This window comes from Aulostomus chinensis, chromosome 14 (assembly GCF_037954235.1).
Source record: "Aulostomus chinensis isolate RoL2024-O1b breed Wild chromosome 14, RoL_Achi_v1.0, whole genome shotgun sequence".
Taxonomy (NCBI): Eukaryota; Metazoa; Chordata; class Actinopteri; order Syngnathiformes; family Aulostomidae; genus Aulostomus; species Aulostomus chinensis.
In genome coordinates, this window is record NC_141333.1 from 10,422,944 (window position 1) to 10,443,014 (window position 20,071).

The 20,071-nt window shown below is 41.6% G+C and overlaps 2 protein-coding genes and 1 non-coding gene across 3 annotated transcripts; all 3 read left to right on the forward strand.

Moving 5' to 3' along the window:
* Nucleotides 1-655: 655 nt before the first annotated feature.
* On the forward strand, nucleotides 656-3,497 carry nppc (natriuretic peptide C). The gene is made up of 3 exons (XM_086223728.1): nucleotides 656-937; nucleotides 1,898-2,188; nucleotides 3,134-3,497. The coding sequence occupies exons 1-2, from the start codon at nucleotides 845-847 to the stop codon at nucleotides 2,168-2,170; spliced, it is 366 nt and encodes a 121-aa protein (XP_086079854.1). The 5' UTR covers nucleotides 656-844; the 3' UTR covers nucleotides 2,171-2,188; nucleotides 3,134-3,497.
* Nucleotides 3,498-7,620: 4,123 nt separating this feature from the next.
* nucleolin (nucleolin multifunctional protein) lies at nucleotides 7,621-15,543 on the forward strand. Its single transcript, XM_086224520.1, has 16 exons — nucleotides 7,621-7,782; nucleotides 8,815-8,916; nucleotides 8,995-9,109; nucleotides 9,362-9,472; nucleotides 9,936-10,226; nucleotides 10,444-10,605; nucleotides 11,547-11,630; nucleotides 11,806-11,929; nucleotides 12,038-12,174; nucleotides 12,288-12,414; nucleotides 12,537-12,673; nucleotides 12,794-12,932; nucleotides 13,241-13,386; nucleotides 13,617-13,743; nucleotides 13,853-14,133; nucleotides 14,765-15,543. Exons 1-16 carry the CDS (start codon nucleotides 7,765-7,767, stop codon nucleotides 14,827-14,829), a joined length of 2,166 nt encoding a protein of 721 aa, XP_086080646.1. The 5' UTR covers nucleotides 7,621-7,764; the 3' UTR covers nucleotides 14,830-15,543.
* On the forward strand, nucleotides 9,690-9,825 carry LOC147249704 (small nucleolar RNA SNORA57). Its single transcript, XR_015119394.1, has one exon. It is a non-coding gene; the product is annotated as a small nucleolar RNA SNORA57 (small nucleolar RNA).
* Nucleotides 15,544-20,071: the final 4,528 nt, after the last annotated feature.

The following is a 20,071-nucleotide window of genomic DNA, read 5'->3' on the forward strand; positions in this document are numbered from 1 at the left end:
GTAAGTCTCGATGAAGAGCAACAGGTCTCACTGTGATGAAAATCAAAGATGTCTCTGGATGATTTACTCATAAATCCTCAAATGAAAAACAATAATAATCACCTGGACAAAACAGAACCAAGCCCTTGATGCGTGTATGGATGGTTGCATCCAATTTTGTGCCCAGATGCTTAAACCTGACATGTCAACCACTGTACGTACCCAGAGAGGATTAAAGCTTCTCTCACTGATGGTGTCTCTCTCACTTTGCAAACACACCTTCATGTCTAGAATGTCTTGATGAAGGGAATCACTCTAACTCCTTCATATTTGGGTGGGATTGTCATCAAGTCGCCCATCAGGTCTCACTTGTACATCAGAGTATTGGAGTTGTCGAGGTGCTTCGCGGGGCCGCCGGCTGGCACCTTTGAAGTCATTCCTCTGCCAAAGTCGTTCTTCAGCTCTTAACGCGCAGCCTTTGAAACCACCTTCAGTTTCAGCCGCCGCATCTCGGCCAGAGGTCTAAAGTGAATGCATTTTGATAGATCATAGCCTATCTCATTTCCTCCAAAGCCCCGATGACCGGAGCTTGTATCATTTAATTAATCCCCGGCATGACGTGCTCAAAGGCAGGTAGAGAAAACAGGGAGTTGGCGAGGAAGAACCATTACGCAGGTTGTCATGACATCACTATGGGCTGGCTATAAAGCGGTGAGGACTATTACACAGACTTAGAGGAGCACTTGAGGAGCTTTGGAGTAAAGGACGGACTGAAGCCTCTTATGTTTAACAGCTGATTGGCTACCGTTCCTCTTTCTGAACTTCAGCGCAGAGGGAACCCTTGCTTAATACAATACTGGTCAAAATGAACTTGTCCTACTTGGTAGCTTGTGGACTTATGGTCACCCTGCTTTCAGTGAGGATGGGGGCACAACCTTTATCTCAGACGCAGCAGAAGGTAAGAAGTCTTGTTACTCCGCTTGTTCTGCACCAGCAGATGTGAGAACTGAACGCTGCTCCGCACTCTTGTTGTTTTTACGCATCATGTTTCATGATTTCAGCAACGCCGAGCACATCTGTGAGCGCATGTTTCCCTCTCACCGAATCAAAATTTCTCAACGTTTTTCTTTCACTTTTTAATTTTTTTTTCTTTAAAGAGGCAGCATGTGGGAAAGTCATTACTGTCTTATTCCGATTCTTACAGCACTTTTCAAGCATCATTTGTCAGTTTGAAGCGCCCTGAGGTCATCTGTCAAGAGCTCAAGAAGAAACCAAAGGATAAATCTATCACATTAAAAGGGGATTTAGATTATTCTTTTTAGAAAGACACTTGATGTGTTGAAGAGATGAAGCGGAATCAGTCTCGCTGTCTGACAGAATGTTAACTGTTTTGTGCGTAAAATCACCATTACGCATAAAGAATCAAATGAATCACTCAGATACCATAGAAAGCTCAGTTTGGAATCACATTTTCAGTCATAGGTGCAAGTTTGTAGAGCTGGAATGTCTGATTCCACACGGTCTGCGTCCGGGGTGAGGATCGGGCTGCAGGCACCTGCCTCATCACCGGCGACCGCCAAAGTGTTACACAGAACTGCCTATAATTTTGAAATACGATACGTCACTTTGAATTAACTACATTTGTATACGAGGCAAATTTAGTAACTTCATGCCAAAGTTGTTCTCTTCAATAGTTTTTTTTTTAATCGATCTCAGCTGCAGTTGTGCATAACTTGGCAAAAAAAAGAAGCATTTTGTGTAACACGCACAATCACGAGGTTAATAAGGTGTTATCTTGTAAACAGCTTTTCCAGCGGGCACCAAATGTACATTTCTTTTTAAAAAACATGTTATTTTCGAAAATGTTTCTACCTAAGTAGTCATGATTCACGTTTTTTTCTCCTAATCTTTGTTTTAGTCTCTTAGAAGTTTGCTGGGCGAGGAGCTGGCGGAGTTTCTGGAGTCAGAGGAGAGGGAGAGGCGGATAGATGCTGTGCGCTCTCGGATACGGTTACTGCGAGATTTACGCATGGACACCCGGGCCAGAGGGATGTGGGCCCGGCTTCTTAACGACCAACCCGCTCCCAGAAGACACAAATCTGGAAGCAAGAAAGGGGGGTCGTCATCGCGGAGTGGCTGCTTCGGACACAAGATGGACAGAATAGGAACCATCAGCGGCATGGGTTGCTAGTGGGAGCAGCGCTGTGATGTGAGTGTTCGTCTTTCATTCATAGATTCCTAGTAGAATATATGGACATTTATGACCAAAGGGAGACTTAAATGAAAGGATCGAGTTGCAAGATAAGAAGAAAGCATAGCATTTAGCATCACAGTGGTCATTTAAGTGGTTGTCAGATGGAAGGAACACATGAAGAAGAGAGGATGTGAGGAAGGTTAAGAAAGGTAGAAAGGATCAAAGGAAAAAAGGATAACCAAAGAAAAGATGCTGGAGGATCATTTTGTCTTGATGCTTGTGCCAGGACACAAACCTCTGCATCCATCATGAGCCCAGCTAGAATATAGAATATGGACCGTAGCCACAGCAACGTCTGCCATCATGCATCATGGCTCGTTCTGATCTAGATGTACACACATCACAACTGATGAAACACTGGTATTTGAGATGATGCTAACCAGTAATATCATCAGACCTTGACTGATGGTCCATCAGTGTCCTGCTCTTAGACTGGAGCCCACTAAAGGTTACGGACAAGCCCAGTTTAATGGATGCAGGCTGATGGGCAGGAGCCAGTCGAGTGGGTAGCAAACAGGAGACCAAGGAAAAGAAGAAGACAGAGAGAAAAGGAGGAGGCAAGGCATTTAAACACAGAGCTGGTGGCAGGGGTCTTTTGTGGGAATCTAGTCTCATAACACAAGTTCCAAAGATAAATGAGTTGATGAAGAGGGATGTTAGGTGATGCACAATCCATTTTTGCGTTGATTTCCATGGAAGGACATGTTCCTTCAGAGATCGAGTGAAAGATAGAAGTCGAAGGAAAGAACGATAGATAATACAGCATATTAACTCCCAAATGAATCCACTGACCTGTCTTTGTTCAGTTGTTTGTGAAATATCAGACTAAAACACTTTCCCTCTCTCTCTCTCTCTCTCTCTCTCTCTCTCTCTCTCTCTTTCTCTCCTCTTTTCCTCCAGATCTCTGGATGATGGGTTTGAACAACAAACACTTCAGTTTGTTCTCACCTGAAGGAAAAGAAAAAACTCTTCTAGTGACAGATTTTCGGTACGAAAGTCACCGCGACCAGCATAAACAAAGACTGAGATGACAATGCTACAAAGGCCTCATATGACTATATATATATATATATATATATATATATATATATATATATATATATATAATATGCAGGTATATATAATTATATGTATACCAGACAAAATGGTCAGCAAATACAAACATGCATCCTACACAATGGCGGACAATGGTGTAAAAACTACAACCCGCAAAGCTGTATATTGTTGCTGCTGCTGCTGCTGTACATTCATGTACGTCATCTTCTCCTGCATAAATGTATTTATGTTAAAAACAAAACAACTATTTATATGTTTATAAAAAAGAGATATTTATAAATATGAGTTTTATTTATGTAACATTTTGGAAAAAATGATGCAAACTGCAGGTCAATTCTGTTTGTAACTTTTCTTTTGTCTTAAATCGTTGTAAAAGTTTTCAAAAATGATAAAAAAAAGAACATTCCATGTGCACTTACATGTTTTCTCTCGGGGTTTTGTGTTGCTCTGAAATGGTACATTCCAGTAGTTGAGCTTATTTTGGCTCCTTGGTGGAAAAATGGTGTCTTGAAGCCCCTTTCAGTGACATTCTTCTTAATCAGTTTGATAACTTTTTATTTGCTGCAAGCAACCCAGGCTTACCTCTACCAGCACGCAAAACTAAAATCACCAACCCAAGGAATATATCTACAAACTCATATGCACAGATGGATTAATCTGAGGGGTAAATTGGTTCATTTTTATTGCTGTACTTTAAGGAAGACAGCAGATTGTTAGTATATTGTGATTTTCTATCGTATCAAGAGTTTTTAGAACCAATATGAGGCAAAACTAGTGTTCGAGAGATGAAGAGATTCTTCAAGAAGTAACTTTGCTCTCTATGATTACAAAAATCTAAAAACTGATTCTTGTTCCAGAAAAATGAAAAAAATTGATCGAGGAAACTGCAACGATAAAGACATTATTGCACTATTTAAGCGAACCCATAACATAAACCTGAAACCTTTAAAGCAAGAGTGTTTATGAGGAAAATGTACAAACGAATTAGCGGCATTTTTAAAACAGGTGGTCCCACAGTCTCCTAGCACAACCTGAAGTCTGAAGTCTGGTCTTTCTTGATCTAGAAAGAAGTCTGGATTTATTATTTAATACAACAGTTTGTGCAAAGATGTGGTTTCTGCTTCTACTCTGATCAGCTGTTATCAAAACTGATTGAAGAGAATGTCAACGTAAAAGTTCCCATTCCTCTGAAATATATATTTCTATATCCCAATATTTTTGGTATCAATAGCCTTGAAACAATATACTGCACTGTGTGAATTTGTCTGAGTACTTGCACTACTCTACTCTCTCGCTAGAGGGCGGAATTAAGCTGATAGACAGAGAGAAAGTAAGACACCTGTTGCAAACAGCCATTCAAGCATTTGGCTGCATGTGAAATATTGAGACACCACTAAAGGTCGGGTAAATGAATTGATGCTTCTTTTTTTAATTAAAAGCCTTCATTGAATAACTCCATTGAGAGAACACAATTGAAGCAAGAGAGAACAAAATTAACAAATAATATGTCCAATATAGAGTGGCACATTGGTGCTGTGGTTAGCACTGTCGCCTCACAGCGAGAAGGTTCGGGATTCGACCCCCCGCTCGGGCGCAAGGTCCTTCTGTGTCTGCGTGGGTTCTCTCTGGTACTCCAGCTTCCTCCCACAGTCCAAAGACACCAAGAGGGGATGAGGCTGATTGATACTCTAAATTGACTGTAGGCGTGGCTGTGAGTGTGAATGGTTGTCAGACTTAACAGGATAAGCAGTAGAAAATGGATGGATGGATGTAAAATATAAAGAAAGACTCAGAGGAACATTTACACCAGAACAATCTTGTAAAGCTGGTGCACAAATTGCAGTTGTCACAAAAACCTGAAAAGCGGTGTGAAAAATCATGAGACCTGTTAAATGCATCTGAAGAAGGGAATTAACACCACAGTGCTAATTTCACAGATTTAGCTTGTGACATAAATGATATCTGTGGCTTTTCAACTTTCCCACGCAGGCTCTCATATGTGTAGAAAGAAGAACAAATCAGTGTAAAAAGTTTTTACAAAAGCCTCAAAAGTCAAAACTGTCACATTTAGTTTGTGTCTTCCTTGAACACTTTGGGCATTTTTATGATTGCAATACCACCACCATCTCTTGTTTTAGGATTTTATTGTCTGCTATTGAGTCCACACCACCTGCTTATTTAGTATATGCAAACGCATGATTTATGTCATAATATTGTAGAACTACAGTTAATATCCCATTTCCCATACTCAACTCCAATAAGTTTTGAACCCCCCCCCCCCTTCGCAAGCATCTTGCACCCACCTGCTCCTACTTTCTTCCAGTCCTTCACTCAAGCCCCTTTAAGTAGAGGAGCCCAAACCAATGGAAGGGTTCACCCCCCATCCAAAGGTTTTCATTGGTATTCAGGTCAGGACTCACTGCTGGATGCTTTTTATCACCGCACTGAAGGATTTTCTAACCATAGTCGTCTAACACTGGCTAACAAATTTCACTTTAAATTGAAAATGATAATAACTTCCATCATATATCAAAGCCTTCAGTACCAGAGGTGGCAAAGCATCTCCCCACAGCAGGGAGCAAAATCTATTGGGCTTCATGTTCTGCAAAGTTCAGTATGTTTGTTTTGTTTGTTTTTTTACTTTATTTTTTCAATAGCTTCTGTGTCCTAGGTACCACAGATCAGTACCAGCTATTAGCACTAATACTGCAAATACAGGCCACACCTCTTTCTATTACACATCAAATTCAGAATCAGGAAGTCCAGGACACAGACTACCCTTCAATAGTTTTCCCCACTGCATTATATTACAAGTATTAGCTTTCAGTAAAAGAACTATGCAGGTTTGGGTGGAGTGGTTTTCTGTAAAATACATAACAGAGAGATGTAAAACACAATGCTGCCTCTGTGTGGCTTCGAGGGTTAATTACTCAAACATGTCGATAATGTGACACAAATTTTATTATCACCTAATTACTTCATTGGTTTCACTTCCTGCTCTACAACTACATGGCTCATATTCATTATCTTGCAGTAGTTTCTTTTTTTTTTATCAATGGCTGTAGAATGAGTGACTCTGTAATTTGTGTGCTAGTTTCATCTTGAACCATTTTTTTTGTTGCCTACATAATAAAATGGTTATATTTTATGAAAGTTACCTGCTGCACCACTGTGTCTTATTAATACTTAAAGAGGCACCGTGTAGAAATGTTCATGATTCATGGTGCCACTGGCAGAGGGTGAAAAGGTTAGAGGATCCAGGGGACTTCATTGTCACGTGCATCATCAGTCAGTTGACAGACTTTTATTTAAAGTGATTTCCTGTTGAATTTGAGTTGACAATGAAGGGATGTCAGAGTATTTAACAAGAGGAACATTTACTTCTGTTCAAACAGCCAATTAAAATACAATAACTAGAACGGGGGTTGGGGGGGTCACAGAAGAGGGGTGATATATTTAGGGATAAATATGTATATAAATTCATATATTAGAAAAAGAGAATTTAAAATAAAAATAAAGATAAAGGATTTCCTGATGAGTTCAAATAGGCCTGACATACATCCAGAGCCAGATGCTGGAAGTTTTAATCAAACCCTGATTGGTACCTGGGTCCGACTGTTTTTTATTACTGCGTAAACACTGCTATTTTTTTTTGTGTGAAATCTCACACTACTTTTACCGCGTTACTTACTATTTGAGTTACACTTTGTAGGATTAATATACCTGTATATTCTGACACAGGAGGTCAGTTTTCACATGGCAAGTCTCTCTGAGCTGACACCATAATATTGAGCGTGTGTGGGTTTTTGGTCAGAAATATGAAAACAAAAATGGAATTGATCAAATCATTCAAAACTAGAGAAGCATATTACTTGTTTACCACTGATCTCTTCCAAGTAATATTTAGTATATGAAGCAGCTGGTAGGGTTGTGTGGTGGGTAGTTGATGGCAACTGGGTCTCACCACGTGGTTCATGAAAACAGCTGCATGCGGATATAAAGACGCTTTGTAGGTCTGCTCACTACATGGCGACATGGTTTACTGGTTTATCTCGGATTATTTGGATTATATATGTCACTGGCCCGTTCATTTCAGCACAAGATCTTCAGTTGTAAATAAAAAACCTCACAACAGCGTTAACATAAAACGTGGGGTCATTATGTACTTATTTTGACGTATTTCTTCGTGGGAGGCGTTAACATATAACCATTTGTATCAGAGGAGTACAATGTCGCTTGTTTGCTGAAGCGAGGGCACGATGCAAATCTTCTCGGCTGTGATTGGAGGAAAGTAGTCATGTGGGAGGGCCAGCGTGAACGCGCGTAACAAGAGTAAGGAGCGCGTCTTCGTCTCCTCAGTCTTTCATGTCCAATGCCCCACCGAGTAGGCTGAGCCACGTGCATGCGTTAGATATTTCGTTATTTGTTCTTAGATATCCAGTTCCTTGTGTTTCATTGAGGCACACGACAGCACCATGGTGAATTTAGTCAAGGTAAGAAAACGTGAATCCTTCTTTGTTGTGAAAATGTCTGCCTTTCTTTTACAACGGAGGAAGGTGTGTTTACGCATGAGGCCTTTACGGTGAAGTTACTGCGTTTTTAAAGGAAGGGGGGATGCCTTCAGTGTTACCGCCTGGGCATGTCTTACACCAACTGGGTTTGTTTTTATTAATTAAAAAATATCATCGTAGACGCGCTTATTCCCGTAAGACGGGCGTTAACTGGGCTTAAATGAACGTTTCTTCTTCGTTCTGGGATCAGCCATGTTTGAGCCTAGCTGCTGGTTTCTAGCTCGGCCTGCTATCCTGCTAACCATTCAAGATGGCATTCATGCGCGTTCTCGACTTGGAACACTGGATTTGGAAAAAAAAAAAACGGGTGAATTTAAACACGAAGTCACGTGAGCATGCTTACTAAAATAAATAAAATGAGATGCATTTTTTTGTTTTCTTTTCCCAAGCGTGCAAGATTATAGCTAACGGTTGTTAGCATTAGCCTGACGTGTGACTTGTGACTAAAGAAAGAGTTGTAGTTGTCTTCCCTCCAGTTTGGACATGTTTATTTGAATATGGAGTAGTTATTTTCCATTGATGTAGAACTTAAATGGTAATGTTGTTCAATTTCTACCAATGTCCGCGTATTTGGTAGCTGTTCCATATTGATTTAACCACTTAGCATGCATCTGTAGAATTAGCCAACATGCTAACGACCCGACCTCCTGAGCTCCACGTGGGTTTTGCACCTCCCCTCCAACACACGAGGTGGAAGACCAAAACCAAGAAAGACGCATGTCGTCTAGACAGCTGTCACCAAACGTGGCTCACGTCATAACTTGTCTTATATAATCGATCTAATGATTATATTATTGATTTTTATTAAAATGGTGGTCTGTTTTTACCCGTGACCACATGGTCTAAACTTGCATATCAGTAAAGTGGATCAGGTGTTGATCTTGTGGTTCTTAAGTTTTGCACTTATTTCCAGATTAGATTACAACACATTTGTCACATATGATCTAATTTTAGGCAGCAAATAATAAGGCAACTCCGAAGAAAAAGGCCCCTCCGCCCCCCAAAGAAGTCGAGGAGGAATCAAGTGAAGAGGAAAGCAGTGAGGAAGAGGAAGAGGTGCAGTACAGCTAAAATGGGCATTTCTGGATGTGTTCCATATGTAAAATCATTAAACTGAATTGTTTAAATTTGCAGGCTCCTCCACCTAAAGCAGTGAAGAAAGCCACACCAGCTAAAGCCACTCCAGTTGTAAAAAATGGCACTACTGCCAAAAAAGCAGAAAGTGAAGATGATGATGACGATGATGATGGTAAGCAATACCCCTTTTTCTCTTTTAAAATGACAGTAATTCAAAACAGAATCAGATATGCACAACCCCCTTAGTGGCATGTGGGTATTTTTTGCATGAAATGTGGCCAGTCAGGTTCTAATCAGATCTCAAACGCTAATAAGAACTTGTAACAAAGTAAGAATGGCATGATAATTCCAGTTGGTCTGAGTAGGGTGGAAGAATTGTTTTGTGGTGTGATGACGAGTATCATGTTTTGGAATTAACCTACAGAGGAGGAGTCTGAAGAGGAGGCTCCACCCCCAAAGAAGACCCCTGCAAAGAAAACTCCTGTGAAACCCCCACCAGCAAAAGCTGAGGAGTCTGACGACGACGATGATGATGGTAAGTCTTGAAACAAGATTGATTTCTAGATCAAGTGTCTATATGCTCTCAACGTAAATCTGATGCTCGAAATTTTGGTGAAGTCATATGGTTAGTCGATTGGGCCGTCTTGGTGGATAAAACGTTCTAAATCAATATTTTATTGCTCAGGTATGATTTTTGATGATAAATTTTGAAAATATTTCTGATACTACACAGACTCGAATGATTCCGTCACCCTCCATTTCTTGGCATGCACGTGTTTCTAAGTACACGTGTATGTAATGTACGGAGGAAAAGTGAATGCAGCGCTATGTCTTCGGTACTGGTGTGTTGATCGTCTGCCAGTTCTATCCTCAAACGCTGCTACATATTTGTTCGAATAACTTGGTTAATTCTAAGGGGGTCTGTAGATTTTCATTATTGAAGCTTAAATTCCACCGTCATTGGACAGAATTTGTGATTCTTGATGTATGTTGTCCAGATGATGAGTCTGAAGAAGAGGCACCGCCGCCACCAAAGAAAGCGGCCAAGGCTGCTGCCAAGCCTGCTGCCAAGCCTGCCGCCAAGCCTGCCGCCAAACCCCCGGTGAAGGCTAAACCGGCAAAGGAGGAGTCCTCAGATGATGAGGATGATGAAGAGGAGTCAGAAGAAGAGGCCCCACCTCCCAAGAAGGCTGGTCCAGCTGCAAAAAAAGCTGCTAAGCCTCCAGCAAAGGCCCAGCCAGCTAAAGAGGAGTCAGAAGATGATGAGGATGATGATGAAGATGAAGATGGTGAGTTTTTCTCCCAATTCAATAAAGTTCTGCTTTATTTTGATAAATCTGCTCGATTTACAAACCTGAAATACTTAGCAGTGTGATGATCAAAAAGGGACTTAATACTGATTGTGTATGATGTCACCTTTTATCTATCTGATGCAAGTCAAAGTTTGTTAGCCGTTTGAGTTTGCTAGCAACCCTAAGACGCTAAAATGTCTTCTTTGATCACCAGACTCTGAAGAGGAAATGGACACAACTCCTGCTCCAGCTGCTGCCAAGGCTAAGAAAGCAGGCATGGTTAAGGCCAAGGAAGAGTCAGAGGAGGACGAGGATGATGACGACGACGAGGAGGAAGAAGAAGACGACGACGATGAGGAGGAGCAGGATGAGGAGGGTGAGTCATGGAAACAGACAAGTAACTGTCAGCAAATAAATTGCCAGTTTTACCAAACATGTAATGCTTGCTGGGTAGAAGTTGAATGACTTCAGACTTGCTTTGACCAAAATGAATTATAAAAGTACTTATCATGATTCTCTAATGAGACTCAATATTGTCATTCTCGCCCATGCTGATGTACAGCTGGGGTTCCTGCAGATATTCTCAAAATGGTCCATAATTGTAAATGCTGCATTTGAATCAGTTATTTTAGAGATGCAGGAAGTTGAGCTGTTAATAGTAAGATGTGACAGAAGTCTCTTGGTAGCAGCGTGCTGCCTGGTGGCTGCTGATGTCCGAGTTCACTCGATCTTTTTCGCTGTTGCTCTCAGTGATGTGCACAAATGCAAACATATGTCATGACAGTCAACATGCACAGAACGGTTTAAGAGAACCCCGCATCACTGCTCCACTGCACAGCCAGACCGCCCCCTCATTACTTGCTGCTTGCTGTTAGCTGTCTTCTCTGTAGTGTTAGCTCATTTAGTTGCATCCAGCATGTTTGTGTTCTGCCATGACCCTGCAAACACAGAGATGCATCAGTGTTTCCCGCTGCACTTTGAACACTTAAATGCTATATTCTAGTTTTGTGCTGGATCGTTGGACACTACAGCTTAAAAGGATGTATTCGTTAGTTTGCTGTCCCCTTTATGTTCAGTTTATTTATACAGCACCAAAGCACAAGTGATTTTAGGGCACTTTACTTCCAGACACTTCCAGACCAATAAACTGCTGTAGATTTTATCTGTAACTTTAAGCTAAGTCCAAAGATGATGGAATTTTGATAGTAAGAGACACCTGATTAAGCCCTCATGATAGTTAATGTGATGGAGACCCTTAAACTATTTTTGTCATCATGTGCTGCTTCTGTCTTTGCTGACTGAGTGAATTCTCAACAGAAGCCCCAGTGACTCCTGCAAAGAGGAAGGCTGAGGGCAAGAAAGACACACCGCCTGCCAAGAAGGCAAAGGCCGAGGGCGAAGGTAAGAATGCGCTCAGCTGCATTGATCCAGCACCAGCAGATTGTGTTATGATGATCAACAGGGGACTTAATACTGATGTATGATGTCACTTCTAGTATTCTGAAATCACCTACAATCATTTTTGACCAATTTTCAACAAAACGGACCTCACTAAATGTGCTCTCCCACCTCATAGGGTTCTGTTTGTTTGTTGGAAACCTGAACTCAAACAAGGACTTTGAAGAAATCAAATCGTCCCTGAGGAAATTCTTTTCCAAGAACGACCTTGAGATTGTTGATGTCCGGTTAGGTGGATCCAAGTAAGACATCACTAATTGGATCAACCTTGATGCTAGTTATTGGTGCTTATTTTGATCTGGTCACTGCGTGGTGTTATCTAAAGGCTTTTGCATTACTTGCCTCAACAGGAAATTTGGCTATGTGGACTTTGCCTCTGAGGAAGACTTGCAGAAAGCACTGGAACTTAATGGCAAGAAGGTTTTGGGTCAGGAATTGAAGTTGGACAAGGCCCGAAGCAAGGAGAGTTCACAGGAGGGCAAGAAAGGTAATAGATGATCCTTTGCTTGTCTTGGATAAATGTCATTGGTTCAGAGAAGAAGAAAAACACCCAGAATATTGAGTTGAAGTTGATTCTAATGCGACTGTTTTGTTCCACAGAGAGGGATGCACGGACGCTGTTTGTCAAAAACCTCCCCTTCTCCGCAACAATCGACGACCTGAGGGAAGTCTTTGAAGATGCCGTTGATGTCAGGTTACCACCAGGCCAGAATGGGTCAAACAGAGGGTAAGAGTTTTGTTGGAGATCCCAGATTATCTTGTTGCTCAACACACACATTGATAGAGAGAGATTTATTTGCGATCTTCCAGCCTTATTGGAGACTGCTCATCATCCTGTTTCTTTGACAGCATTGCCTACATAGAATTCAAAACTGAAGCAGAGGCAGAGAAGATGCTGGAGGAGGCACAGGGCGCTGACGTCCAGGGCCGGTCCATCATGGTTGACTTTGTGGGTGAAAAGAGTCAGAAAGGAGCCAAAGTAGCAGGTAACTCTTCAGACACTTTTCTGTTTGGTTGACCGATTGCTGTCATTTTTGCAAACATATAGTGGTAACAGCAATATGTGAAAGCAAACACTCACTGCTTTTCTTCTTGGTCTCCTGAAGGAGGAGGAGGAGCAGCGGCAGCCAGTAAAACATTAGTGGTGAATAATCTGGCCTTCAGTGCCACCGAGGAGGTCCTGCAGTCCACATTTGAAAAGGCAGTTTCCATAAGGATTCCACAAAGAGATGGAAGACCTAAAGGGTAAAGGCTTTTTTTGCCTTCTTTGGAGGCAGGGAAGTTATTAACAGACTTTTTAAAAGTCTAGTTTTCTGCTGCACCTTCTCATGAGCTCCTCTTAATCTGGCCCGTGATTCTGCATGGATTCGCACGAGAAGGAGAGCCAGTGCGCTGTCAGAACAGGCTCGCCCTAGTTCCATGTGGGTGTCGCCCGTGTCTGCTGTGCAACAAGCTCACATGTTTGAGACTCCTGTAAAAGCCCAGCTTTCCACAGATGCTAGATGAACCTTCTCAGCACGTTCAGCCCTCATGGGTGTCTTTGCTTTTTCCAGCTTTGCTTTTGTAGAGTTTGAGAGCACAGATGACGCCAAGGAAGCCCTGGATAATTTAAACAACACAGAAATTGAAGGCCGGTCAATCCGACTGGAGTACAGCCAGAACAGTGGCGGTAGGGGAGATGGAGGCCGAGGCAACTCGGGTAGGTCTTAACACAAGTCAGCATAATTCAAAAATTGAGTGGGTTTTCACTCCTCATCATCTTGGCCAGATGTGATGAAAACTTTACCTTCTGACACCCAGTGATGATTTTAAGATAGTCAAGTACTGATCTGGTCTTTGCATCAGCCCTAAGCTGCCATGCCCTTCTGATTGTACTGGTTACAATTCAAACGAGCCGTAGTCTCAACGATTTCTTCCCCTGGTCCCCAGGTCCAACAAAAACCCTATTCGTCAAGGGGCTGTCAGAGGACACAACAGATCAAACCCTCAAGGATGCATTTGATGGTGCTGTTGCAGCCAGAATAGTCACAGACAGAGATACGGGGTCATCAAAAGGGTATGTTTGGAAATGTCCTACTGGTTGTTGTCTGCTTGACAAAGAGAGAAGACATTTCAATGGGCCATGTGAAACAATACTGAGTAAAAAGATTGTCTTTGCCCTTCAGCTTCGGCTTTGTAGATTTTGACAATGAGGAGGACTGCAAAGCAGCCAAGGAGGCCATGGAGGACGGTGAGATCGACGGCAGCAAGGTAACCCTGGACTATGCCAAGCCCAAGGGTGAAGGAGGCTTCCGCGGAGGTAGAGGCGGTGGTGGTTTTGGTGGCCGCGGTGGAGGCAGAGGAGGACGTGGCGGCTTCGGAGGCCGTGGTGGTGGTGGTTTTGGTGGGAGAGGAAGAGGAGGTCCTCGTGGAGGCGGCCGTGGAGGTGGACGAGGTGGATTTGGAGGTACCTACCTTTTTTTAAAAGTTGCTGCCGTGAAGGGATATTTGACAGCAAGTGAACCAAAGCTTGTCCTAGTATTACTTTTGAAAATGGCAAGCATGAACATCTGAGTATGGGAGTTTTAGAGTGTGTGTAATACTGTGTAGTAGAGTATTACACTACAAGACTTTAAAACCTATTTAACCTAAAAACTGAATGTGAAGCTGCACCAGTGACTCCCAACATTAGCCAAAACAACCCAGTCAGCATTTTGTTTCTGGCAGTAAAACACTTCCAAAAAATGTATCTTAATACTTTAATGTGAACTGAATGAGATGAACCAACAGGCCCGGATCCATAGCAAGAAGAGAGACTAAAGGGGAAAACAACTGTTAATGAGAAAGTTAGGTTGAGGTTCTTTCTGGAACTAGAACCTCAGTTTCCCCTCGTCTCAAGGTTAACAAACTAGGAATTTTCACCAAACCAAGCTCTCTGGAATACCCCTCTTGACGTCAGTGTGTGTACATGGATTAATATGCTGTAGAGCAATGTCAGAAAAGCCTGTGTCACTATTTCTGAGGAATACTCCATTTCAGCAAGAGAGTTGAGTTTGATGCTGCTGGCAGGTAAATAAGATGCCTCTTTGTCATTCCAGGTGGAAGAGGTGGTGGTGGATTTGGAGCCAAACCCCAGGGAAAGAAAATCAAGTTTGATGACTAAATCCTTTTTAGTCTGTTTTACTTTTTGAATGGACTCTGGTTTCATCAATCTTCAGAGCTTTTGGACATTCCAGAAAGCGTCATTGATATATATTTAACTGTTAATGGGCATTTTAGCCCTTTATTTAGAGCCCCAAAACCCTTCCCCCACCTTCCTGTGCCAAAATGGCACTTTTGACCTTTCAACTCAAGTGAGTACTGAATGTCCCGAATGCAAACCTGCACCTCACAAATCTCCATTTTAGTTTACTTGCTTTTTCCGAAGGAGTATAATGGAAATGGGTCTGGCAAACAAGTTTGCTGTGAAAAAAAAAAAGAAAGAAACTGCGCTCGTCTTTTTCCAGATACATTGTGTAAATTGAAACAGTTTGTATGATTTAATTTTACCATTTGTAAAAAAAAAAAAAAAAAATCTACTTGTATCCATAAGTTTTGTTTTTATTTTGTTTGTCGTTTAGTTTGCTTTAGGTGCTGAGTTTTACTGTAATGTGCAAAGCATATTTTGATAGAGTTGAGTCTGCTCAAGAGTCGGGTGTTAATATGGCAACAATGTTCAGTCATGTTTGTTGGGGCACGATCTGTGTCTGTTTCAGAGGACGACAGGACCTCTGATCTATGTAACATAAACTATTTGTAGTGCATTGACTAATTTTTTTCCCATCTGAGAATCTGATTTTCTCGTGATTGAAATAAACCCTTGTAGGTGATTTTTAAATGTCTGTCCTTATTGGTCGTTTCAACTTAGCAGCAGCAGCAGGTTCAATGTGTGGCTGCACATTACTGAATTATAATCAAACCTGTCAAGCAGAAGTCTGGATGAAGGTATGTAAGTGGCCGCCTTCCTTCGTGACATCTGAGTAAAAAAAAAAATACACGCAAAATAAATCCTTCCGACGCAAGAAAAACTGCCATCTGTACAAAATCTTCAGTTGAGCTTCAAGTGAGCAGTGCAGACTTGGAAGAGATACTCAGGTGTGTGGTTTATAAAAACTGTCAGCTAAGAGGTTATTGCAAATATCCTTCACTGAAACAAAATGGCCTGAATCACTGTGTGATTTGGTCTCAGGAGCTTTGCTGTTGTGGTCCACATTATCAGTCATTTCATGGCATTTTATGGTCGCGGTGAAGTCAAAGGTAACGTTACAAAGATAAAACACTCCCTTTTTTTGGCTACAGGTGACTGGTGTGTTGACCAAATATGAAATGACACCAGTTAGAAAAAAATACAGGAGAGGAGAACTGAAGGATCTAGCGGATTGATTTGAATCCCAGCTGATAGAGGGTTGGCGCTGAAGCTGTAGGACAGCCATGGACATCTTGGGAGGAGGGTTAGAGAGAAGGAAGAGGAGAAAATAACATTCAAGAAAAATGCCAGCAAGTGTCTATAGATTTCTTAGGGAGTAGTGAGGACCTTCTGTTCTGAGGTCTGCACTCTTAAAATGCTGGGCTAGATATATTTACAAGTTACACCTTTTTTCTGTGGTTTATGGAAATAAGAATGCTTATTAAATAGTATATGAATATCGGCAATAGTTTCTCCACTAGGTGGCAGTGTGTCATCGCGTGTCAAGATGGTTGCCATGTTTCACTATGCCAATTTGTTTGTGTTTTTATCTGGTGTGAGGTAAATGTGAGACACCTTCATGCGTGCTCTCTCACAGCTGGTGTCAGTCCAGGTGACACTTGAGTGACCAGAAGCTAAAACTGCAAAAATAAATTGAGAATTCAATTCAACTTTGGTGCTATAATTCTGAGCAGAGACTTTCTGCAGCCTGACAGAGACTGACATAGATACTCAACAGAGATGCTGGGCTGCCTTGGCTGCCCCCCCCCCCCCGTGACACCTCCAGACGGGAGACAGGAGTATGCTGTCATCTCATGCCTCTGTTGGCCCAACAGGGGTATTTGTTCCTGAGGGTTTCTGGGAAGGGGGGCACTGATGATTAGGACCCCCCCTGAATACCTCCATTTAGAGATGTGTTGCCTCCTGCCTGGAAGTGTGATAAAGGTCACGCTAGCTTTTCCATCGGCGGTCTAGAAGAACCGTATGCTTTTCTCCCTGCAGCACCTTTACCTTTTACACTTTCACTCTGTAGTTTCTCTTCTGCTCTCCTGCCATTTATTCATGATTTTATATCATCTGCACGCTGGACCTGTTAAACAACCAACATTTAAAACTTTTAAATGAAGCAGGACACTGGAGTCAATAGAGCATTGTCAGGTCAGAAAGACTGATGCTGTTCCTCACGTGTTTAGTTTTAAATGGGCTCATAGTACAGAGAGAGTCCACTTCACAATGGATCTTTGTCATGTACATGGTGTCATTTTAACACAGACGTACTATGAAGTTCCATTGTCTAGCCTTCTTTTCCAACGTGATAACAGGAGTCAGGGGTTCCGCTGATCTGGAGATGTTCTGAAATGTTCTTTTTTTTTTTAAAGTCTTCTAGAATCAAAATTCAGAATATAACCGCATCATCTCTGAGTTTAGAGCTTACCCTAGAAGCCTACTGTGCATTGCATCAGGGAATTTTATCAAAAATTCATCGTTTTATTAGAAATCGATTTTTTTTCGGATCCCGAATACAAATCAAGATGGGGACGAGATGTTTGTTTTAGAACCGTTTCACGTGGACTCCAGAAATGTGACAGAAACTTATCGGTGTCATGTCAAAATGGCCTAAAAGACTCTTCAGGATCTACTGTGTGATCCAGATCCCCTTCAACACTTAGTCATGTAATATTAACATTCTATGCACCAAATGGGATAAAATACTTGCAGTTCTTTTTTTTAAACTTTTCTTTATGATTGTAGAAAAAAGTACAAACAAGTGCTTTTAGTGGACGGACTTTGACCGCTGATATTATCCCAGAGCAGCTGTTTCACTGTCTCATCTGCATCCTTCAGAATGAGGAACACACTTTAGAATTTAAGTCGGAGCGGTAACATTCCCGCCTCGTGTCACGCGACCAATTGTGTTCTTTTAAAGGCCTTTGAAAAGAAAGTCAAGGGCTGGTGTGAAAGCTTGCAGCCCCCTCAAAGTCCACCCGTTCACCACACTGACATCAAAAGTTTCCTCCAATTAGTGTCGACAAATATGCTGGTGCAGGTTAGAGAGAGAGAAGTGTGTGTGTGTGTGTGTGTGTGTGTGTGTGTGTGTGTGTGTGTGTGTGTGTGTGTGTCAAATAGCATCACTGCAGTGGAATGTTTACACTACATTATAGGACAGTTTGACTGGTGCTTGATAAATTAATGTTCCCACCCTAAAAACTGCTGTATTTGTGGAACCCAAACATGCATTTGTGTAGGGAGACACAACGGGTGCTCAAAGTTCCTCTGGTACCAAAAGGCAGGGGCATTTTTGTTTATCATTCCCAACAAAATTCTATCAGTGCACTTCTTCAGTGTACGTCTACGTACTTATCAGAGATACATTTTTAAACGTGCTGCTATAAATGTATACTTTCATAAACTGTTGCTCGAAGTCACAAAAGAACATTTTATAGAAGGCCGCAGTCTTCTAGAACTATTCATGTTTTGACTGATCATGTACTTAGGGACTCATTTGTAGTTGAGGTACAAAATAAGACGCGCTGCTACCTTGTTAGCCAGGCACTTAGGGTGAATACCTAAGAGATGCAAAAGTGCCCCTCAAGAATCGCAGGATTTCGCATCGAAAACTAAATAAACTGAGATGGGAACTCGTTTTCTTTTATGAAATTAGAAAGTAGGCTACCACCTACTCACTACATAATTAGCCAACAACTCACTGGAGCCATATGACCATTGGCAGTATACATCAAAATGTACACCCAAAAATGACACAGTGGGCTAGAAGTATATAACATACTAAGTCCGTAAGTGTAGTTGCAGCACGGAATATTACTGAAAATGTCAAAGTTTGCTCAGGGTTTAAGTCTTATTATTAAAAATATACTTTTATGAAATCAAAGCTGGCTAATTTAGTCACACGCAGTACAACGTGTGCTATTACTAGTTTACATTATATCCGCAGTAACTCTGTGTTCTCACGCATGCTGTACACACACTGTTTTCTTGCGTGTACAAAATGTGGAAGTACTTTACGTTGATCCAACTATACCAAAGAAATACTATCAATAGAAACCGCGTCGGACCTCTGAAGTGACAACGTGTGCTGATGAAGGCTGAGCTGAAACATCATCGTTCACAGTAAATACATCGTCCACAAGCTGGTTCAGAACAAAACTCACTGATGGATGCCGAATCCAGGTTTGACACCAATATCAGGTACATTGTGTTCAACAAAGAGGACAACAAAGAGAGATAACCGGTGAAAGAATATACGGAGAAGATTCTGTTTCCTTACTGCTTTCTCCTGGGACTTTATTGTCCCTAGTGACTGTAAGTACCACAGGGTTTTTTTATTCATTTTTTTGGAAGCCTTCTTTGTTATTTGGGGTCAGCGTTAAGCTCTGAACAACATCCTCACATGTTACAAGGAAGTATCGCTCTCGGCAGCTTTTTGCCGGGTGAGAAGACACGTGATAGAAGTTAACATAAACGGTGTGAAATGTCACTCTGGTCGAGTGGAAGGTGCTTTCAGGAAATGAGATGGGTTGCATATTAAAATAAAGGAACAGCCGATGATTGAGGGTGATGTTTCTTTTGTTGCTCTCCCTCTGGTATGTTCCGCTCGAAACCAAAGTGTTTGATTTTACTCAAGTGTTTAGAGGCTAACATTCACACGCATGACAACCGTCAATCATGTGGCTGTCACAACCGCGAGTGCTTACATGAGCGTCCATGGATTCTTTACTGTCTAGTGGCGTAACTGATACCCGCACGCCAACACTGGACGCTATTGTTGACGTGACCTCTTGTAGATTTTCACATAGATGTTGAACGCTGATAAAGCTACACCAAAAAAACAAAACAAAACAAAAAAACAGCCAATCTAGGACAGACTTTCCAAAGACAACTTTTTTATTTAAAAATGACATCCTATGTACATTGCTCACCATAATTATTCCACCCGCTACCGACATCAGCGTAACAATCATTCAAATTAAATATAAACCCGGGTATTTTGCAGGGCTATTAAATTAACATAAACTCGTACCGGCAATAGTTTTAATTCATAGTCTCAGTGTAAACCTTCTAGCAACGTCGTCAAGTATATCAGCACATTCAAAATCAATGGACAACATACATGCAATGACATTTATTTACCAGCGGCAGAGCGGTAGTAGACGTCCACGTC

What these genes read in the sequence shown, in the direction of transcription:
- nppc (XM_086223728.1), top strand. Translation starts at nt 845, where the DNA reads ATGAACTTGTCCTACTTGGTAGCTTGTGGACTTATGGTCACCCTGCTT. An exon ending in TATCTCAGACGCAGCAGAAG is followed by an intron (nt 938 to 1,897) that starts GTAAGAAGTCTT and finishes TCTTTGTTTTAG; the next exon opens with TCTCTTAGAAGTTTGCTGGG.
- nucleolin (XM_086224520.1), top strand. An exon ending in TGGAGGCCGAGGCAACTCGG is followed by an intron (nt 13,387 to 13,616) that starts GTAGGTCTTAAC and finishes CCTGGTCCCCAG; the next exon opens with GTCCAACAAAAACCCTATTC. An exon ending in GATACGGGGTCATCAAAAGG is followed by an intron (nt 13,744 to 13,852) that starts GTATGTTTGGAA and finishes TTTGCCCTTCAG; the next exon opens with CTTCGGCTTTGTAGATTTTG.